Raw genomic sequence first — 17813 nt, 5'->3', positions numbered from 1 at the left:
CAGGCACGCGAATCACGCGTGTGGCCTCCTACGTGACACCGCATCAGCGTCCGCTGCCACGCAGCGCGTCCTGATTCTTCAGGATTGCTGACCGGGCATCCTACAGAGCAAAACTTCTCTAAATTACATTTTGACTCCCAATTTTTAATTTTTCTTTCAAAAATACCAATAGAACCCAAATTTTTACTCTTTTTTTATAAAATTGTTTTCAATTTAATCTTTTATAAATTTTACTTCATTTTTATTTTAAATTAAAATTAAAAAATTAAAAAATTAAGAAATTACATTTATAAATAAATCTTAAATTATATTAAAAATTAATTTAAGGTATTATAGTTCATAATCTGCCAGTCCACTTTTACTTTGTCGAAACCTTCATACACATCCAACTACTAGAAAACCTGATTGTCTTCACTTCTATCTATCTCTTTAGTTTCATTTTAACACTGTTCAACCCAAGAATTCGCAGAGCTTATGACTACTCCCTCAATGTTTCAGTGGGTCAGAATGCTTCACTACCCATTGCAGATTTACAACATTTTCCAGAAAACAGATGGGAAGAAAGCTTATCAGTCGGGTTTCGTAGGATTGGTTGCCTTGATTATTTCATTATCATCAACTCTCACCTCCTAAAATCTCTTAGTTTGCTGTTCATCATTTTCAGAAGAGGAATAAACTTGCAGGTCCGTGTAAAATTCTTTTCATGATCAACCTGTGCAACTTGAGTAAATCCTGCAACTTCAGTAATTCTTTTTTATATGGAGAAAACAAGATCATGAACTTAACTAGGAAGCCATAGAGCTGGATTTTCGAGTTCAAATGGCTGATACTTTTTCTCTTTTTCAAACCCTCACCTTCATCATAATAACCACATTTTCTTGGCACTATCTTGATCCTTCACGGAGGAACCTAGTTCACCTCCATGTCAGTTCCCTGTCTGTACCAGTCCTTGAACATTAGTCAAAATACCAAGATCACCCTTTTGATGAATTGTATTTTCATGCAACCCAAATGTCTTCCTTTTTGAAGATTAAGATTTGCAGATTGAGCTAACAGCTCTTGGCCACAGGTAAAGCCAGTACATTGCTACCAATAATCCCCACAAGAGCATCTACCATCCTTGAAATGATGAAAACGGCTAGAATCTCGCACCACAATCTCACGACCAACAATCTTGGCAATAAGTTTTATGGCAGAATGACAATCCCCACATACACGAATGTTCTTCATCACTATTATACTAGTTCCTTCAACAGTATTGACCAGTGCAAATCCAATAGCTAGCCTCTCACTGTGATGCCACAGCATCTCTTCCTTCTGTTCATCCTCAACGTCATGTAAAGCAAACCTTTGGTCAGGAACATAACCAACTTCCTTCAACTTCCCACTCAACCACTCCAACTTTCCACGTATTTTTTCACTATGAGGATGGAAACTATCTCCAGAAAGAAATTCGTGTCTCTGTCCTTTCAGAATTACCCAACTGCATCCTGGTTGCTTCATGACCCCTCTCTCCTTCATCATAGTTCTGACTCTTAAGGCATCACTCCATTTGCCAGCAGAAGCATATAAGTTGGACAATAAAACATAGGCACCGCTGCACTTTGGTTCTAGATCAAAAATGTGTCTTGAAGCTCTTTCAGCCCTTTCTAAATCAGAATGCAGCCTCGAAGCACTAAGTAAAGCTAACCATACTGTAGAATTTGCTTTCACAGGCATGTTTCTTATTAGCTCTTCTGCTTCCTCCAACTTGCCACTTCTACCCAAGATGTCTACAACACAAGCATAATGCTGAACTTTCATCTCAATGGATTGAGATTGACTCATATACTCAAAAATGCATCTACCTTTGCGTAACATCCCTGAGTGGCTGCAAGCAGAAAGCAAACCAGTGAATGTAATCTCATCTGGCTCTACCTTTGCACGTACCATTTGGTTAAAAACTGTCAGTGCCCACATGCCCCGTCCATGTTGTGCACATCCAACAATTACTGAGTTCCATGAGACCATGTTCTTACAATCAATTTTCTTAAATACAGCAACAGCATCATATACTTTTCCACCTTCAGAGTACATCACAATAAGTGAATTACTCACAAAAGCTTTGGTTTCAAAACCTAGTTTGACAACAACAGTGTGGATTTCTTTACCCCAATCAAAAGCTTCTAGTCCACAGCATGCATTCAAGGCACTGGTTAGTGTAGATTGATTTGGTAGCACTCTCATTCTTATCATGTCAGAGAAAAGTTTAAGTGCCTCTTCATGCATGCCATTCAAGCCATAACCTGTCAAAAGAGCAGTCCATATAACCACGTTCCTTTGCAATGTCTCATCAAACACCTTCCTTGAACATAGAATCTGCCTGCAGTTAGCATAAAAGGTTATGAGTGAGGCAGATATGAACTCATCAAAACAGAAACCCGTCTTAATAACATGGCCATGAATCTGTTCACCCTGGTGGGAACTCAATGCATTAGCACAAGCAGTCAGTACACAAGCAAACGTGCTTGAAGTGGGATGAACACTCGAACCCAACATCTTCCTGAAAACACACAAAGCCTCCTGGCTCTTCCCATTCTGGTCAAGCCCTCCAATCAATGAAGTCCACGAAATGATATTCCTACAAGGCATTTTCTCAAACAACTTGAGAGCATCATCAACTCTCCCAAACTGTAAATACCCACCGACCATTGAATTCCATGCTGCAACATCCTTCACCAGCATCTCACGAAACATCCTCTCCGCCACATCAACTCTCCCAAACTGAAAATACCCATTAATCATGGTCGTCCAGGAAACAACATTCTTCTCTGGCATTTCCCTAAAAATCTTCCTAGCCATATCTAAATCCCCACAATCTAAACAAGCTTTTATCATAGAATTCCAGGAGATTACATCTCTCATCGGCATTTTTTCGAACAGTTTCAGCGCATCAACAAGCCTGTTATTTCGACCATAAGCAACAATCATCAGGGTATAGAGATTAACATCAGGAAAAGTTATGCTATCGAAAAGCATGCAAGCTTCGTCTAATCTTCCGTCGCGAAGATGATTAGAAAGCAAAAATTTGTAAGATAGGCTGGTATAGTGCGCATAATTCGTGATACGTAAGAATCTTTTAGAGGATTTTAGGAACTTAATGTGGAGATTGAGGAACGAAGTAGAGAACAGCAGAGAGTTGAAATTTTGAGAAATGGCGCGAATAGCTAACATTGGTCCATCATCGTCGGATCCCGAAATGCAGGACTATGTAGCAGAGGTTGTGCATTCGAAACGCACCGTTTTGTCGATAGCAGCCGCAACGGAAGCCGAATCGAGATCCATGGCTTAGCCAGTATATATGGGCCTGGGCTTTGCGGTTCTTCGCATAGTTATGGGCTTATAAGTTAGGCCCATTATCGCAGCTCACAATTTAATATATATATATATATATATAATGTATTTTTATTTATTTATTTAAATATTAAATTTTTTATGCTAATTAAGGATTCAATATTCTTCCACAAAAAAGAAAAGTACGTTCCAGATTCCTTTTTTTATACCTAATTAATACTTTTTTGTAAGGGAAAAAGAAAAACTCTGCAAACCTTTTACTTGATTCCAATTATTCGAGAAGTATAGCTTAAGGCATGTCAAAGTGAGATATATATACATACATGTCTATATATATATATATATATATGTATAGTATAATGATTAATTAACAAAACCTCTGGCTTTGGCAAGTGGCAAAGAATTCCAACTGTGTTAGAGGGTTTTGCCTTGTAATAAAGAATGTCCCTTTACATGCCTCAGCAAGAAAAGAACCAAACCCTGATAATTATGTGTGTGTGTCTATATATATAAGCCTTGTATATATAATATAACCAAATCCTTATATATATATATATATATATAAGCCTCCTATAGGGCACCAGAAAACCAAGTTGGGTTAGCTAAAAACACAAGAAAAATGGCTAATGAGCAAAAGAAACCTGCTGTAGCCTTGCTATTGTTCCTCAATTTCTGCATGTATGTCATAGTTTTAGGCATTGGTGGGTGGGCAATGAACAGAGCCATTGATCATGGTTTCATTATTGGTAATAATAATAATAGTAATTCTTCAAAAACCTATTATAATTCCTTTAATTTTCTAAAATAATCATCATTTTACTCTGAGCTATTTTGATTATGCAGGACCTGATTTGAGTCTTCCAGCCCATTTCTCACCCATTTATTTCCCAATGGGGAATGCTGCAACTGGGTTTTTTGTTACATTCGCGTTGCTTGCTGGCGTCGTAGGTGTTGCATCTGCCATTTCTGGTGTCAACCACCTTCGTTCTTGGAACTCCGACAGTCTCCCCCCAGCTGCCTCTGTTGCTACCATTGCTTGGACGCTTACTGTCCTTGCTATGGCGTATGTTTTTTTTCTTTATATTCATCAAGAGACATATTCTCATGTCAATCTGATTTACTTAACTATAATTTATTAAAATTTTATAACCCAAATTAATCACAATTTTTTTCTTCTGTTTTCGTACTAAATATCTTCCTTGCTGTTGTAGATTTGCTTGCAAACAAATTGAGCTCGAAGTTAGAAATGTTCGGCTGGTAAGTCGAAATTCATATTCCTATTTCTGTTTGTGATTGTGGGTTGAAATTGATGTTCAAATTGTGTCTGTGCAGAAAACAATGGAAGCATTTATGATCATCCTTTCATTTACCCAGCTACTTTACATCATAGCCATTCACTGATGATGAAGCTGGACTTGCAGATTCAAAGATTATTTATTCTTTTTATGGTGTACAAATTAAGCTTGTCATGAAAGTTGGAAGTGTGTGTAAAGTGGTGGTTCAATTTTTTATATTTCATTTCATTCCATGTTAATGTAATAAAATGATCTCCAACATTTCTCTCGTATTGAATTTAATTTAAATTTTAATTTTTTAGAATTAGATGAAAATATAATACAATTATAATTAGAATAAAACGATATTTTAAATTTATATTTAAAGTTAATTTAATTTACTTATGTTTAAATATATAAATTTTAATTAATTTTTATATATTTAATATTAAAATTTAAAAATTAAATAAACATAGAATACGTTGAATTTAATAACAAATATAAGTTAAACTATACAACGCCGTACATTAATAAACTATCGTTCAAATCATCCCTAAGGAACACTTTACGCGGAGAGAAAGGCAACAAAAATAGACAAGAAATAAGAATCTGAGTTATCATTCAACACTATATATGAAGACTTTTTGCAGTCTTCCATCGAATCCAAAACCAAGAAACTCTTCGTCCTCATTCAAAGTTTTCAATTTCCGAAGCCATTGTCTTTGCTTTCCTTGTGGACCAAGAAATGTCCGAATTTCTCAATAAAAGGCCTCCCCTGTTATGCTTTCTTGGCTTCTTGTTTGTTTATCTTCTGTCACTAGTTTCTCCTTTTATCTCTCCGATTTCCCTTTCTCTCCCTTTTTTTAATCTTTCCCCCATGTAATCACTCTAGTTTCTCTCTTCTGTGCTTTCTTCTTGTCTTTTTCTTTTTACCCTCTCGCACCTTCACAGTGTCTCTCGCCCTCTTGCCCCTTTTTTTATAATCAAGATTTGATGTGAAGAAAACTTGAATAATCAGAGAAACAGAAGGGAATCGAAAAAGGGTAAATTGGAGAAGTACTAGTCAGAAATAAGAAAAGAGAGGAAGTGCATTCAACATAGGAAACTCAATCAATTTTTTTTGTCCAAATGAGACTCCTGCAGAAATCACTTTGTAACTGTAGAGATATATATATTTATTTATATCTAGTTGAAACTAACGACATACAAACAATCAAAGAACAATAGGTATGCTCTCAATGCCACAAACCTTATAATCGTTTGCTGCCCAGGTTTTTCTTGCTCATTATTTGTCCAAACTTACGTCCACGAAATTCAAATTGGAAAACAAACTAATATCAACCTAAAATATCTCCAAGACTCTAAAGAAACTTTTCTTCATTTTCACAAGTTTCCCTCCCTGTCCACGGATCATGTTCAAGGTAACAAATCTAAGCTTTGATAGCTCAAATGACGTTGTTAAGCATAGCTTTTCATTACTTTTATTGCTTTGCTTTTTAATATCGTATCTATAGGTATCTGTTATTCTGATCAGGATTCAGCTTTCTGGTTTTCTCACTCTATTGTTTATTCGCTTCTTGTATCTTTCATTCTTTGCTCACGCTACTAGTCTCTGGTTTGGCTATTGGGTCGGATTGAGCGAATGGGTATTCCCACTGTTTTTTGTTTTTCTTTTTCTTTTTCTTTTGACTGGTAATTATTTGCGCACGTTACTTGTGTCTCTAAGCTCCTCCACCAAGTCTTTTTTTTTTTTCCTGGCTGGGATTTTGGTTAATTGGGGTTTTGATACGATTTTACTCATCTGTCAATTGATTATTACAGTTCTATTTTGTGTTCTTTTCTGGGGTAGCGCAAGGGAGGCTGTAATTCCCGTTTACTTGAATCACTTTGTATTTGTAAAGTTTCTGTTGCTGTCCACAAATGGAATATAATCTCTTTCTTGAAACGGGTTGATGTGCTTTTGAAGATTCAATGTTCTTTTAGTGAGTTAGAATGGAAGTTCTGCTCAGGTTGATTTGTGTATTTCTTGGGGACTTTTTCTCTCCCCAGCTTCTCTGGATTGGTTTGGTGGGGTGCATGTACGAGCTTCTCTTCAAATGGTATTTGATTGAATAATTGGTTTTAGGAAATGATGAGCCGAGGAGTCAAGATGAGAAGGACGGTGATGCTGAAGGTGGATCACCCGCCTCTCATGACAGCAATAACCACCAGCATTCATTTGATAAGGGGAATGGGGAATCGTTAAAGACATATCAATCTCCTGGTCAATCATTTGTTGCTGGTAAGTCTCTTAAAGAAGGCACTGGGAATGCAAAAGTTACACACAAAGTTGAAGTAGATGATGAGGATATTAGGTGAAAAAGGATAAGGAAGCTCGTAATGTGGATAAGCCTGTGGATATTGGGTTAGAAGAAGTAGTGTGGGTTACTGAAATTCTCTTCAAGAGGTTAAAGATGATTCATTTACGGAAATTATTGATTCAGTTAAGGCTTTTCATTCTGAGGTAGAGGAGAAGATACGTGTTTCAGAAGGTATAGCAGCTGAAACTTCAGTTGCTTCTGATGTGGGTAAATCGAGCTTGGATAAGAAAAAAAGAAAGTCTGCCTCCTAAACTGGAAGAAGTTAGTGAAGTTTCATCAGCTATGGAGGATTTGCAACCGAGAGGCAATCCAGATAACGTTTTTCTCAGATGTGACAGTAAGATATTGTCATCATCAGATGCTCCTGTTATTGAACCATGTAAGACTATGGGAACTCCTAAATAAATCATCTTTAGCCTCCTGAAGAGAATCATTTGCAGTAACCTGCACTACTTCTTCTAACCCAAGACCCACAGGCTTATCCACATTACGAGCTTGCTTATCTTTTTTCACCTGGCTGACTTGAGAGTCATCAGCTGAACTGCTGCTGGTGCTAGAGCTACTTTTCCACATTCGGAGTATATTACAATAAGTGAATTACCCACAAAAGCTTCGGTTTCAAAACCTAGTTTGATAATAACAGTGTGGATTTCTGTAACCGAATCCAAAGCTTCTAGTCCACAGCATGCATTCAAGGCACTGGTTGGTGTAAATTGATTTGGGAGCACTCTCATTCCTATCATGTCAGAGAAAAGTTTAAGTGCCTCTTCATGCATGCCGTTCAAGCCATAAACTTTCGAAAGAGCAGTTCATATAACCACGTTCGTATGCAACTTCTCATCAAACACCTTCCTCGAACATAGAATCTGCCTGCAGTTGGCATAAAAGGTTATAAGTGGAGCAGATATGAACTCGTCGAAGCAGAAACCCGTCTTAATAACATGACCATGAATCTGTTTACCCTGGTGGAAACCCAATGAATTAGCACAAGCAGTCAATACACAGGCAAACGTGCTTGAAGTGAGATGAACACCCGAACCCAACATCTTCCTGAAAACACACAAAGACTCTTGGCTCTTCCCATTGTGGTCAAGCAGTCAATAACAAGCCTGTTATTTCGACCATAAGCAACGGTCATCAGGGTTCAGAGATTAACGTCAGGAGGAATTATTCTATCGGAAACAATGCAAGCTTCGTCTAATCTTCCGCTCTGGAGGTGATCAGAAAGCAAAAAATTTGTAAGATAGGCTGCTAGAGTGCGCATAATTCGTGATACTCACGAATATTTTACAGGAATTTAGGAATGTAATGAGAAAATTGAGGAATGAAGTAGAGAATAGCAGAGAGTTGAAATCTTGAGGAATGGAGCGAATAGCTAACATTGGCCCGTCACTGTCGGATTCCGAAATGGTGGACTATCTAGGAGAGATTGTGCTTTTGAAACGCACCGTTTTGTCGTAGCGGGTATATATGGGCCTGGGCTTAATGGTTCTTCGCGTAGTTATGGGCTTATAATCAAGTTAGAACCCATTATCGTAGCTCACATTTAAAAAAAAAAAAAACATATATAATGTATTTTTGTTTATTTAAATATTTTATATTAATTAAGTAATAAATATTCTTCCAGTAAGGAAAAAAAAAAAAAAGAAACAGTACGCCCAGATTCATATATATATATATATATATATATATTATAATAATTTATTTTCTAATGGGAATGCTGCAACTGAATTTTCTTCGATATTCATGTTGCTCGCTGCTATAGTAGGTGTTGCATCCGCTATTTCGGGTGTCAACCATCTTCGTTCTTGGAACTCCAAGAGTCTTCAACCAGCTACTTCTGCTTGCCCAGCAAGACAGAAATTTATATTCCCATTTCGGTTCATAATTATGTGTTGAAATTGATGTTCTACTTGTGGGTTTGTGCAGAAAACAATGGAAGCATTTATGATCATCCTTTCATCTACCCAGCTACTTCACATAATATCCATTCACCGACGATGAAGATAAGACTTTAATCAAAATTTGATGTGAAGAGAACTTGAATAATAAGAGAAACAGAAGGGAATAAAAGAAGGAAAAAGTGGAGAAGTACTTGTCAAAGATAAGGATAGAGAAGGAAATGCATTCAACATAGGAAACTCCATCTGCATAAATAACTTTGTAAACTGTAGAAATTTATATATAGCTGAAGCTAAAGACATACAAACAACCGAAGAACAATAGCTCTGCTCTCACTACCGCAAACCTTATAATCGTTTGCTGCTCAGGTTTTTCTTGCTCATTATTTGTCCAAACTTACATCCATGAAATCCAAATTTGAAAAAAAAAAATAATAATAATAATAATAATAATAATCTAAAACATCTCTAAGACTCTTAATGAAAGCCGCCTTCATTTTCACAATCTTCCCTCCCTGTCCACCGATCTCTGTCATGGTCTGTTTCTGCATTGGAAAAAAGAACAGGATATAGTTCAACACAATTCAAGAAACTAATTTCAGATATTTGTACTGTCTATTTTCTAGGTTCATCTTTGTATCGACATTCATCTATGCACGTTCACAGCTTAAAAAGCTTTTAGATGGTCTATCAAAGTTATACGCAATGCATATAAAAGGAAGCACACCATCAAATGTCTTAAGTACCTATTGTTAGTCTAGGCATAAATAAACATGAATATGAAACTAGCAAGGCAATGTTCTGGTACTCTAATTCAGCACAATCTTACCATCAAACTTAATATGGAACAAATGAGCCCTGCAACAGAAACATTAATAAACAAAAACTACAATCTCGTGGAATTGAAGATAAAACTATGTCACAAGATTGTTATGATCAATCAGACAAATAAAGAATCAGCAGAGACATAGATGAAGCTAAAACATGCACGCCAGTTGCCACAAATTTTTATTGGCACACAAACCTTATCCTATCGCTTCTGTTCCAGGATAGAATTTTAACATCCTCCTAAAGTGGACAGTCTGTAATCACAGAAGGAAAGGGAGAAGAGAGAGAGAGAGAGGGAGAGGATACAGAAACAGAAAAGGCAGATGAGCAAGAATGCCTCCAGGCAGACAAAACAGGTTCTTATTCCATTTACGAGCAGTTTCTATGATGAAATCACCAATTCAGCTTGTGTCCTCCGGTACCAGGATGTTTGACCAGGTACCCACCCAACCCAATGGAGAAAGCTAAACGTATAACAATATGCCAACAGGGCATGCTGAACCACATCATTTAAGCTAATAAAGCTTAGCTTTGTTTCTTGAACATTAAATCAATCTATCTCCCTCCCACAAGCTAAAAGACCCAGTTGCTTAACCTCAATAACCAGTTTCAGGGACTAAAATGGCAATGAGATTGATCAGCTTCAAAAACCTGTCTCCCCAAGTCCCAGTGAAATAGAAAAAATACAGGAGATAGCAATACTAGAATCATAGAAAAATGAAATTTAAGAAAGTCAAAATGAACTTCACTGAATGAAGACATTTGAAAAGAAAAAAGAAGGGGAAGGGGTAAGTATAGCTCTTTCCAAAGTGTGTATGTTCCAGGAGACAATTTTTACATCCCCCTATTTGGACAGTTTGCAATTGAAGAGGAAGAGGGAGAAGAAAGACACAGAGGACATAAAAACATAAAAGAAGATGACAGAATGTCTTCATGCAGAAAAAGAAATTTTTTATTGCATCTGAAACCAGCTTGCATGATGGAATCACCAATTCAACTTGCATCTTTTGGCATCTGGATTTTTGACCAAGCACCCACCCAATCCAGAAAAGAAACCATGCAGGATAATATCATTTGAGCCTAATCACAAGTAGTCTTAATTTAGTTTAACGAACACGGTATCTCCTCCTCCCACAAGCTAAAAGACCCTATCTCTTAAAAGGAAATAGCAGTACTAGAATCATACACAAATGATATAATAAATTATTAGGCTATAAAGTCGATAGAGAATGACACAGTGCTGCTGGAACTTAAGACTTAATTGACCTTAGTTTTAGATTTGGAAAAATGCCTTATTTTTAGTCCTATTAAGTTGGCTACAGATACATTGTTTTCCATTTGTTACAGACTACTGCTCAACTCCTATCATCTAGCGTGTCATACCTTTTAAATCACTAGTCATTACCTTACCACCAGAATTGAATGAGCACCTCTTTAGACAAAACTGACGGAACCTCCATAGATGTCCTACTTACTAATACCAAAGAACCTAAATGAAACATCATTGAATAATAACCAAAAAAGTAGAAGACTAGTAAATATTATCATTTGTGAATATCAATATCGTGCACAAAAGAGGAAAAGATATCTTAAATTATCTCAGTATAAGAGAAAAACAATTGAAAATCTCAAATTCTGCCCATATCTCAGCAAACTTCACACCTTCATAACTTCGACAAAAAACAGTCAAATATGAATTCAAATTCAGCCTCACACGGGTGGCGCCTACTATAATATATATACTTACACTTTCTTCTCAAAAAAAAAAAAGAATTCAAATTCAGCCTCAGGGGATGACTTGTAGCTGGAATACCTTCTTTTGCCTTTTGTAAGATTTACTGTTACCGACAGTAGTATTAGTACTTTTCCCCAAGCTTGATGTTCAATTACAAGCCTCATGCATCTCAAATACTTACCAAGACCTACCATTGGACAATGTGATCTTTCATTTTGATGCCACACTTCCTTCACTAATGCAGCCTACGACTTCTATCCTATGGGTGATACAGGAAATTTATTAATATATCTGAACGACCTTACTTGCCTTCAAATACAATCATCTTCAGAGTATGAATGGATCTTGACATACATTATTAGTTTATTGAACACTTTTAATTTCAAAGAACTAACCCATTATTAGCTACCACTAAACAATTTGATAGCTTAGACACCAAATAACACACCCTCGCTTCAAGAAACTGTCAGCAGCCTAGACTTCCTAATTTCAAGAATAGGACTTTGCTCAAGCAACGCTATTTAGACACCATGATGTAGGACAAATAGGATTGATTTGTCCAATTAGGAATTAGGGATGAAAACCTAAACATTGCACTTCTTAACATCACATCTAAGAAGTTTTAAACATCACTTAAGAGTTTGATTACATTGCAGGATCAGAAAATTGAGAAACTCTCAAAATATTATTGACTACTTGAAAGCTCCAATATGTGAAATTACAAAACTATTTATAATGATTTTTAAATAACTTTTCTTAAATAAAATTAAACTAAGAAATAGTAAACTAGAAAAATTAGGAATACTAATCCTAATACAACTAGAAAATATGTTGATAAGAATAAAATTTTTAAGTTACAAAAACTATATTAATAGACTTCTAAATAATATAATAGTTTACGTTTAAAAGAATTATAATTCCTAATCTATTTAGGCATATAACCCATTCTGCATCCTTTTTCTCTGGTTGGAAAAAACTCATCGTTGCAAATGATGTAAATGAGTTTCCTTATGAAAATTTAGCAAACTCAACTGATCATGCACATAATTGTTAATGAGTATGAAATCCTGGTGGGAGAATGAAATCAAAATATTGACCAATTTGGACTTGCACTTTATCGATGAGGTAAACATCATTCGTCCCAATTATTGGCTAAGGTTCCTCCTTGCATTAAACTTCAATAAAGCTCTCTCTAGGTAGTGAAAGATCTTGAATAACCTCACTATCTTTACTTTTAAGAAGAGATGAAGTTCTTCTCGTTCTCAACTTCAACGGGCTCCTGTTTATCTTTTCCATTGACTGCAGGTGTTTTTGGATGTTCATATTTATTCATCTTTTTTGTAATCAGCAATTTAAAAACTATATTTTTTATGTCGCACATAAAATTATAAGTGTTAGTAATCTTATCATATTGAGCATTTTAATCATAAAGTGAAGACTAACCTAGAAAAATATGAGTAAACACATAAGAACTACATCAAATAAGATTAGATCACTGCAGGTACCATTATGACGAATAGAAACAACACTTTGTCCCAAAATGTTCAATTTCTCCGTCCATGCTAGCTTGTATGGTTGGGGATGCAGTTGTGAACAAAGATAAGTCGTTAAACTATAGATAGTAGACACTGAAACAAGATTTTTGAAACATTTTTTTTCTAAATGACAAGTTTCTTATAGTTATTTTTAAAGCATGATAAACCGGTCTAAAGGGAACAATCTAGTCAAACTCAGTTCAAAAAGTCAAAACAAAGCAGAATACAAAAAGGCCCATTCACACACATGGGTCCACATGTCTGCTTCCGATCACCAAAAGGTGGCAGCCATTTAGCAGTTGGCTCAAGGGCAATGGCTGTGGGAGCTTGCACCGGTGAGTGTGGCGGTTTCTAGTGGAGTTTCATGGCAGGACTACACAGGTCAACCAATCAAGAGCTTCTGGACCTAATGGTGGTCGCAGTGTTGACTACCTCTGAACGGTGGCTAATTAACATTATTTTTTTTTTAAAGAAAAGAAAGTATTATTATGGACATAGGTATTAAGGGAGTATCACCCAAATACAAAAACTAGTTACAAGTCAATCAAATGGTTCCTGACAATCCCAAGATCCTCCCAATTTTTGATGTCATAATCAAATAAAATAGAACCAAAAGTGTGTATTCATTTATTTCTAACATGTGTAAAGTTAGTCTCATTGTCCTCAAACTCTTGCATTTCTTTCCTTCCACACGACACATGGCTGGTTAACAGTATCGGTGGCTGTTTTAGGATTTCTCTGAATTTCTTTTTCTTTCAGTTGGTATTAGAGTTGTTTGGGTGCAATTTTTAGAGATTTGAGAACAGATTTCTTTTACCTTGGTACCAAATTAAAGTAAAACGAATAGGATCGACTTTTCCAATTAGGGATTAGGGATAAAAAAATCTAGTTATTACATTTAGGGTCTCTTAGACCTCACATATAAAAAGTCTTAGGTATCACATTTGAGGATTTGATTGCATCACACAACCAGAAAACTAGAAACTCTTATTAAATACTTGAATGCTCCAATAAGTAAAATTACAATGCTATTTATAATAATTTCTAAGTAATCTTTCCGAAATAAAATTAAACTAAAAATTTTAAACTAGTAAAATTATGAATACTAACCCTAATACAAATAGGAAATATACTACTAAAAATGAAATCTTAAGTTATAAAACTATATCAATAGACTCTTAAAAAATATAATAGTTTTACATTTAAAAAATTATTAACTTATAATCTATTTGGAGCATAACACATTCTGCACTACACCATCTTCTCATTTGAAAGCTACAACGCAAGCTATTGACGCATCAACTTCTCATTCCAAAACCATAAGGCATCCCTGACAAGTTATATGTGGTAGATTTAAGTTCAAGCCACTGGAACAAATTGCACACAATTTAAATAAATCTGAATGATAAAGACTATAGAATCTGAGCAGATCTCAAAATCAAATTAAGCTTAGGAAAAAGCAGGTAAACTATATTGACCAAAACTCAGAAAATAATTCCAACCTGTAATTATCAACCAGAGCCTGTTACAATATCGAACAATCCACAGCAACTCAGCCATGAAGTTCTTTGCGCCATGGGAGGAGGAACTGAATGTACATGAGGCTGCATTTCATGATGGAAAAAAAAAACAATCTTCAGTCAATTTAAATGAATGAAAAATCAAATTATCAATGCAAAAATTAAGTCATACCAGTACCTTTTCTTCAGAAGATTCAGGAATGTTAGAGTCTTTAGGACTCCCCACAGTCTTACATGATTCGGTAACAGGAGCATCTGATGATGGCAATATCTTACTGTCACTTTCTTTGACAGCAGACTCAAAACCACCAGAAGATCCTCCCACATTCTCATCACATATGGGAAAAACATTATCTGCATTGTTTCTTGGCTGCGAATCCCCCATAGCTGATGAAACTTCACTAACCTCTTCCAATTTAGGAGGCAGACTCTCTTTTTTCTTATCCAAACTCAATTTACCCACATCAGATGCAACCAAAGTTTCAGCTGATATACCTTCTGAAACATGTATCGTCTCCTCTACCTCAGAATAAAAGGCCTTAACTGAATCAATAACCGAGGAGGTTTTCATAAATAAATCATCTTTAGCCGCCTGAAGAGAATCATTTGCAGTAAGCTGAACTACTTCTTCTAACCCAAGACCCACAGGCTTATCCACATTACGAGCTTCCTCGTCTTTTTTCACCTGGCTGACTTGAGAGTCGTCATCTGAACTGCTGCTGGTGCTAGAGCTACTAGAGCTACTAGAGTCATCTTTGGTGCTGCTGGTGTTAGCATTCATATCCCTTTGGAATTTAAGGGCATCCCCAGTGCCTTCTTTAATAGACTTATTAGCAACAACCGATTGATCAGGAGATAGATCTGTCTTTGACGATTCACCATTCCCCTTATCAAATGAATGCTGGTGGTTATTATTGTCCTGAGAGGCGGGTGACCCACTTTCCCCGTCACTGTTCTTTTCATCTTGACTTCTCGGCTCATCATTTCCTAAAACCAACAATTCAATCAATATCATTTGAAGAAAAATCCATACAAGCACACTACCAGAACAATCCAGAGAAGCTGGGGAGAGAACAAGTCCCCAAGAAATACACAAATCAACCTGAGCAGAACTTCCATTCTAACTCAGTAAAGAAAATTGAATTTTCAAAAACACGTCAACCCATTTGGAGAAAGAGACGCCAAAGATAACCACAACTCGAAAATGATGAGATTGTATTTCATTTATGGACAGCAACAAGAACTTTACAAATACACACTGATTCAAGTGAACGGGAATCACAACCTCCGTTCTGCTACCCCTCCCCCCCAAAAAAAAACACAACTGTAATTATCAATTGATAGATGAGTAAAATCGTGCCCAAACCCAATTAACAAAAACCCCAGCCAGGAAAAAAAAAAAAAAAAAAAAAAAAAAAAAAAAGGGAGTTTGTGGAGGAGCTTAAAGAGACACAAGTAACGTGGTCAAATAATTACCAGTCAACAGAACAAGAAAAAAAAAAGAAAACAAAAAACAGTGGGGAATACCCATTCACTCAATCCGACCAGATAGCCAAAACCAGAGACTAGTAGTCGTTGGCGAAAACTGTGAAATACAAGAAACTAATAAAAAATAGAGTGAGAAAACCAGCAAGCTGAATCCCGATCACAAAAACAGATACCTAGAGATACAAAATCAAAAGGCAAATCAATAAAAGTAATGAAACACCAATAATCGGAGATAGTAAATAATTGAGCAGAGATTGGCGAGGTGATGAGACAGAAACAAAAGAAAAAAGCCACTCAGAAAGCAAAAAAACAAAAAAAAAAACCATACTAAAAACCCATTGAGATTAATAAAGAACAAGAAAAAGTTACCCAAAGGCTTGTTGCTGTTGATGTGGGCTTCCATTTCCTTCTTTTTCTTGGCAGCTTTTCTCTTCTTGGCTCCAGACGGCATGATGTCTTCTTCTCTTGTGGGGAGAGGTGGGGAGGGGTGGGGGAAGATAGTACTGTGACAGATCGCGGGGTTTCTTTTAAACCCGGTTTCAAAAAAAAAAAACTACGGAGAGTAGGTTAAGCGTCGAGACCGCGTATGTTCAAAAAATGGACGACGATGGATGTTAGCGGCAAAGGAAGGAGCGATTGAGTATCTTGCAGGAAATCTGTTGGAGCGGCATTTGTGGAATAGAGACAGACTTTTATCTCTCCTCTTTCCCTTCGTTTTCCCTCTCTATCTTGTTTGGAATTTTTGGATTTATTTTATTTACAAATAAAATAAGACAGACTTTATTTTATTTATTTATTTTCAAATGTATTTTATTTTATTTTATTTTATTACTAAAATTTCATATTTATTTCTTAAATTATTCTCTATATTTTATTATTATAATTATTATTAAAGAATTAAAACTGAATTTATTAGTTTAAACAAATTTCGTTATTATTTTCATGTTTCTAACAAATATGACGAGTAATTTCTAAGTTAATTATAGAAATTTAAACAATTATTAAAAAATAAACTATTTTTTAAATTAATAAATAATTTATTACAATTCGTTAAATTATTTCATATTTTATTACAGTTTTTTGTGTTTCTAACAAAGGTTACAGTGTGTTTTTAAACTAATTATAGATAATTAATTATTAAACTAGTACATAAACTATTATATAGCTTATAAAAAAAATCAATTTATAAATTAGTAATTAATTTTTGTAACTAAATTATTATATTAATTTAAATCGAATAAATGACATCATAAAAATACTTGTGTGTGTGTGTGTATATATATTTATTATTTTATTTATCAAGAGTAATTCAGAGAGATGTAAATGCATGGGAGGGTGTTACTTTGATTTTTAATGCGAAACTACCACAAATTAATTTTATTTTTTATTTTTTATTCAGTTTAAAAATTGGAACTTTCTGGAACATAAAGGAGATTGTGATTGGGTGTGGGGCACCCTAAATTTTGTGGATGCACATGTGTCCTTCCTTCCTATCTATACTAATTAAAACCTCATTAATATATTTTAATTAATAATTATTTTTTTTATTTTTTATTTTTAGTTGAAAAATAAGTTTCAGAATTTGGGTTTCTACAATCACTTTACATATTGCAAAATAATTAATTAATAATTAATTATTATTATTATTAGTATGATCATATGATTAGGGTTGAATATTGAGATACCCAATAAATTTTAATTTTCTTTAAAGTTGAATTTGGGATTTGGTGATATGGGTTTGAATTTAAGATTGAAAGAAATTAAATAATATATATTTAAACAAAATCCACATTTGGATTGTATTTTATTTTAACTTTTTATTATGAATAGTCTTAATTG

The 17813-nt window shown here is 35.1% G+C and overlaps 3 protein-coding genes and 1 long non-coding RNA gene across 9 annotated transcripts; 2 read left to right on the top strand and 2 right to left on the bottom strand.

Moving 5' to 3' along the window:
* Positions 1 to 322: 322 nt before the first annotated feature.
* Positions 323 to 3318, bottom strand: LOC110819795 (Pentatricopeptide repeat (PPR) superfamily protein). Its single transcript, XM_088211809.1, has one exon. It carries the CDS (start codon positions 3211 to 3213, stop codon positions 1087 to 1089), a length of 2127 nt encoding a protein of 708 aa, XP_088067935.1. The 5' UTR covers positions 3214 to 3318; the 3' UTR covers positions 323 to 1086.
* Positions 3319 to 3875: 557 nt separating this feature from the next.
* On the top strand, positions 3876 to 9309 carry LOC110819716 (AWPM-19-like family protein). 2 transcript variants are annotated; one of them, XM_088210946.1, is made up of 4 exons: positions 3876 to 4079; positions 4177 to 4396; positions 4545 to 4590; positions 8897 to 9309. In XM_088210946.1, exons 1-4 carry the CDS (start codon positions 3953 to 3955, stop codon positions 8969 to 8971), a joined length of 468 nt encoding a protein of 155 aa, XP_088067072.1. In that variant the 5' UTR covers positions 3876 to 3952; the 3' UTR covers positions 8972 to 9309. The 2 variants fall into 2 exon arrangements, with proteins under 2 accessions (XP_088067072.1, XP_021904706.1); XM_022049014.2 differs by lacking the exon at positions 8897 to 9309 and adding an exon at positions 4666 to 4896 and having other exon boundaries at positions 3880 to 4079.
* On the top strand, positions 5193 to 8538 carry LOC148240261 (uncharacterized). 2 transcript variants are annotated; one of them, XR_015816172.1, is made up of 2 exons: positions 5193 to 6028; positions 6733 to 8538. It is a non-coding gene; the product is annotated as an uncharacterized LOC148240261 (long non-coding RNA). The 2 variants fall into 2 exon arrangements; XR_015816171.1 differs by having other exon boundaries at positions 6429 to 8538.
* Positions 9102 to 16703, bottom strand: LOC110819713 (uncharacterized). Of its 4 annotated transcripts, none has more exons than XM_088210942.1 (4): positions 16344 to 16703; positions 14665 to 15473; positions 14469 to 14570; positions 9102 to 9413 (listed from the first exon to the last, which is right to left on the bottom strand). In XM_088210942.1, the coding sequence occupies exons 1-3, from the start codon at positions 16423 to 16425 to the stop codon at positions 14478 to 14480; spliced, it is 984 nt and encodes a 327-aa protein (XP_088067068.1). In that variant the 5' UTR covers positions 16426 to 16703; the 3' UTR covers positions 9102 to 9413; positions 14469 to 14477. The 4 variants fall into 4 exon arrangements, with proteins under 4 accessions (XP_088067068.1, XP_088067071.1, XP_088067070.1 ...); XM_088210945.1 differs by lacking the exon at positions 16344 to 16703 and adding an exon at positions 16014 to 16249; XM_088210944.1 differs by lacking the exon at positions 9102 to 9413 and adding an exon at positions 13910 to 14333.
* Positions 16704 to 17813: the final 1110 nt, after the last annotated feature.

The sequence above is a fragment of the Carica papaya genome, chromosome 9 (assembly GCF_054855325.1).
Source record: "Carica papaya isolate Zhongbai chromosome 9, ASM5485532v1, whole genome shotgun sequence".
NCBI lineage: Eukaryota > Viridiplantae > Streptophyta > Magnoliopsida > Brassicales > Caricaceae > Carica > Carica papaya.
Note: the sequence above shows the minus strand (reverse complement) of the source record. Positions and strands in the feature narration are given on the sequence as shown.